This window comes from Electrophorus electricus, chromosome 1, assembly GCF_013358815.1.
Source record: "Electrophorus electricus isolate fEleEle1 chromosome 1, fEleEle1.pri, whole genome shotgun sequence".
Lineage (NCBI taxonomy): Eukaryota > Metazoa > Chordata > Actinopteri > Gymnotiformes > Gymnotidae > Electrophorus > Electrophorus electricus.
Genome location: NC_049535.1, coordinates 18,012,389 through 18,016,932, shown reverse-complemented (window position 1 = coordinate 18,016,932; position 4,544 = coordinate 18,012,389). Strand labels below are relative to the sequence as shown.

The following is a 4,544-nucleotide window of genomic DNA, read 5'->3' as shown; positions in this document are numbered from 1 at the left end:
CCCTGCAGATCCTGATAGGTGAGCTGGCCTCCTTCTTCTCGAAGCCTGAAGCCCTACAGGAGCGGACCATACTTACTGCGGACTGCTGCTACTTCAACCCCCTGCTACGGCGTATCGTTCGCTTTCTGGGTGAGAAAACCACGCCCCCTCTGAGCCTCTTCCCCTTCAACACTGCCAAGCTCAGAACTGTCCGATTATGCAGTGCTTCTCCACTCTGTAAGCCTGAATTAATAAGGCATCATGGAGCATTATAGAGCATCAAAGGGGATCATAGAGCATCACACAGCAGCCACAGTATGGACTGAAGATCAGCCCACTGTATGCATCATCATAAATTATTTTCAAACATCAATTTAATTTAATTTGTATGCCATTTTTAACAACATTAGGAAGTAGCCTTACTGAAAGAAAATATCTCTGAAATGGCATGACATAAACATAAAATGTAAATGTAAACATAAGAGGAAGTCTGAAACATAAGAGGAAGTCCACCATTTCACTGCGAGTTATACTGTGTATGACTATGTATGTGACGAATAAACCAAACTTGAAACTTGAAACTTGAAAATTATGATTTGAATATGACAATGTAAGCCCTAGTCCTGCAGAGCTCTGATGCACCCAGGTGAACCATGTGTGTTACAGCAGAGAAATTACAGTTCTGTGCAACAGTCATATGGCTGGGACATGCTGCTAATAGTGAGAGGCAAGAACAGATCTGAGATCAGCACTCCTGCCCCAGTGACTGCTGGACCCAAGAGCAGCATTGCTGACAAAGGCATGGTGCTGTTTATGGTGCTCCTGAACAGAACCTGATAAAACCAAAGTCATCTATAATTATTAATTATTAATAATTACCATCTAAGAAAGCAAACCACACCCAGCACTACACAAGACTAATGTGGCACATAGATGTGTTGGTTCTCTGTTGGTTCTGCAGGGGTTTACTCCTTTGGTCTCTTCACCACAACCATCTTCGCCAACGCGGGTCAAGTGGTGACAGGAAACCAGACACCCCACTTCCTGACAGCATGTCGTCCGAATTACACGGCGCTGGGGTGCCATTCGGCGCTGCAGTACATTTCGGAGCAGCGGGCATGCACAGGAAATCCCTACCTCATCGCCTCTGCCCGCAAATCCTTCCCCTCAAAAGATGCTGCCCTCAGCACCTACTGCGCCATCTACACGGTGGTGGGCAAACACAGCAGGAGCAGTACTAATCCTCACCATTACATCACAAACCCCTCCCTATAACATCACAAACCATTACATCACAAACCCCTCCCAATTACATCACAAGCCATTACATCACAAACTCCTCACTATTACACTACAAACCATTACATCACAAACCCCTCACTATTACATCACAAATCAATACATCACAAACCCCTCACTATTACACTATAAACCATTACATCACAATCCCCTCACTATTACACTACAAGCCATTACATCACAAACCCCTCCCCATTACATCACAAACCATTACATCACAAACCCCTCACTATTACACTACAAACCATTACATCACAAACCCCTCACTATTACACTACAAATCATTACAAAACAAATCCCTCACCATTAAATCACAACCCCCTCACTATTACACTATTACTATTGTGTGTGTGTGTGTGTGTGTGGGTGCACGTGTGCTGTGACCGCGTCTGTGCTGTGTGTTTTCATGTGTGTTTGTATGCACTTCCTGTAGATGTATATTACCATGGCATGGAGAACTAAAGGCACCCGTTTGACCAAGCCCACTTTGTGCCTCACTCTGCTCTCATTGGCTGTGCTGGTGGGGGTGGTTCGCGTGGCGGAGTATCGGAACCACTGGTCTGATGTGCTGGCTGGATATGCTACTGGGGGTGCTATTGCTGCCTTTCTGGTGAGGAAAACTCATTGAGTTGGATTTTTACCTGACATTATCAGTGTTACATAAGTACTCATAGCCTGTATTATTATGTAGTGTGTTTCCATAGACACGGATTATACATTGTTAATGGGCATTCACTGGTGAAAAGCTTGTGTCTGACTACATCATTACATACATCACTTGAACAGAGTCTGCTGTACATTCTCTGAACAATTCTATCAAGATCAGTCTTTTAATTCAGGTGTTACAGAGTGCTGGATTTCCCCCTTCATGTTTTAATCAGTGTTACAGCCCTTCTCTGCCTTTAATGGAGCTCTAGTTGGCTGCTAGAGCTGTTTCTCTCTCTGTGGCCATGAGAGTGAGAGAGAGCCAAGAGACCCTGGGAAGAAGCTTAAACCTAGCGTGTCTCACCAGAGGCTGTCTTACCAGTGGCCCCTCCCGTTCCAAGGGACTGAGGTGAACTACATGCTCTGTGTAGAAGCTGCCCTAGAGCAGACCTTGTTAACTAGGACTCCAGTGTCTCCAGGTTTTTTGAGCCAACCCTGCAGAGAAGCAATCAAATTTCAATAATTAGGATCCTTTCTTGGTGAATAAGGGGCATGTTTTTCATAAGAGTTAGGCCTTGTTCAGGCCTTCCTGTGGTGTCCAGAACTCGGCCCTGTATTCGGCCTCTCCTTGCAGGTGTCGTGTGTGATTAACAACTTCCAGCAAACTGAGGCTCTTCCCCCACCCGCCGTGCGACCTCCTCGGCCTGAACCGCCCCTCAGCGTGCCCGTGGTGTCCACGCCGAGCGTGGAAAGTCCACTCGAAAAGTTAAGTGGCTCTCAGGTAAGGGGTGGGCACAGAGGGTAGTAGTGGGGGTGAGGATAGAAGCCAGTAGGGGTGATGGGGGTGGAAGCAGTGGGGCTTGAAGACACTAGTGGTGGGTGGGGGGTTGTTTGAGAGGTGGGGGGTCAGTAATTTGTGGGGAGGCACAGGCGAATGTATAGGACCAAAGCATGTGAGGTTGGGTGGGGCTCATTATATGGAGACTCCACAGCACTTGTTTGGACGCCATCTTCCATGTCTCCTCATCAATGATTCATAGATTCTTACTTTCTGCTCTCTCTCACTCCTCCACTCCTCCCCCTGTGCATCTCCAGGTTCCAGGTGCACTGTACGCCGGCGTCACCTGACGATGGGCCGTCCCTGTTCCCCACTCCTCCCGATGTGCTCATCCACTCGCGTCGCTCCATCTCCAGCGCAGTCTAGACCTGCCCTCTCAATGCTCCACCCACCCTCGCCTCATTAGGGCTTATTCCACACAGGTGTAGAAATGGTTGCTCACTGCTGTCCCCTACTGGGCCACATGGACTATGACAGCTCTTAGTCACTGCTGTCCAATCACAGACATCTCACTCACTACTTGACTACACAGCAGTGACAGAAATGTTGTTCACTCCCCCTCCCCCCTTTTTAAATTTACACCAGCTGAAGGTTTTGTACCAGTCTGTTCATGTCACATGTACTCCCTTGTGTTGCTGCTTCTTTACCCTGTGATTACAAATTTAAACCCGTTTTATCTACCGAGTATATACGCTCAGCTCAAGGAGAGGCTATCTTCATGAGCCAGGCTGAGAACATATTTCCTGTCTAACGGGGGACAAAAACCAAAAAGCTAAGAGACAAAACTAAAACTACTGAAGAAGACACATTTTATAACTGAAAAAAACATTTTTTTGATCAAAATTGATGTGAAAATAACTATTGTCATTGAAACTAATTGAAGTAGACTATAATGGTAGCAAGTACCATTCAAGATTCAGAAGTGAATCTTAAGTGAAATCCAATCTGATCTCTCACTCACTCAGGACAGCAAAAGTGTCAAAATGCTTAAATAGCTTGTTTTCAGTAGGCAGATGCTTAGGCAGGATGCAAATTACATATAGTCCTAGGTGAAAGTAAGATCATTTACCATAGAGTAAGATAGACTATTTTTGTAGTTGTAAAACACGTTTCTATGAACAATAGTTTAACAAATGAAGCCATGAGAAGCTAATGCCTAAAGAGAAGTAAAACTTAAAATATTTGAAGATTTTACAATAAATGTTTTAATAGAAAAATATGTAAAGGATGTAGCATGAGATGTAAATCTTATATTCATTACTTATTTTTTAGATTACTAACTAGTTAATAATTTACTTATTTTTCTCCATTTCAGTATATTATTAAGCTTAAGGCCCAGTTTGGCTCAAACAGCTTCCCCAGCCATCAACATCTGCCCCCCCCCCCCCCCCAAAAAAAAAAAAAAACAAAAAACCAGGTTAACAGAGCTTAGTGTTCTGGCCACATGGTGGTGCGGTTGAGTGCTGTGGCCTGTGAAAAGGGACCTTGGGCAGCTCTCATCTGGTGCTTGTATCATCACTTTTCTTTTCTTAGCTGCTCCCAGATATCAGTTCTCACCTTTGCAGTGTGTCTTTGCTTACTGTACCTGTCGGAGTTCCTTTTGCATTTGTTTTTTTTCTTCATACCCAACTTCACCCAGCCACTCAGGGTCAGATTACTGCCCACTGCTCAGTCAGGGTCAGATTACTGCCCACTGCTCAGTCAGGGTCAGATTACTGCCCACTGCTCAGTCAGGGTCAGATTACTGCCCGCTGCTCAGTCAGGGTCAGATTACTGCCCGCTG

At 45.3% G+C, this 4,544-nt stretch overlaps 1 protein-coding gene across 3 annotated transcripts in view; it reads left to right on the top strand.

Moving 5' to 3' along the window:
* Positions 1–4,152, top strand: part of plppr2b (phospholipid phosphatase related 2b) — a 20,544-nt gene extending 16,392 nt beyond the window's left edge. For 2 of the 3 annotated variants that reach the window (XM_035530556.1, XM_035530561.1), the window contains 5 exons: positions 9–129; positions 941–1,191; positions 1,712–1,888; positions 2,558–2,688; positions 3,019–4,152. In XM_035530556.1, the coding sequence (XP_035386449.1) occupies positions 9–129; positions 941–1,191; positions 1,712–1,888; positions 2,558–2,688; positions 3,019–3,127 (789 nt within the window). In that variant the 3' untranslated portion in view covers positions 3,128–4,152. Of the gene's footprint in view, positions 1–8; positions 130–940; positions 1,192–1,711; positions 1,889–2,557; positions 2,705–3,018 lie in introns of all 3 variants that reach the window. The other variant, XM_035530558.1, reaches the window with a different exon arrangement.
* The last annotated feature ends 392 nt before the right edge of the window (positions 4,153–4,544 follow it).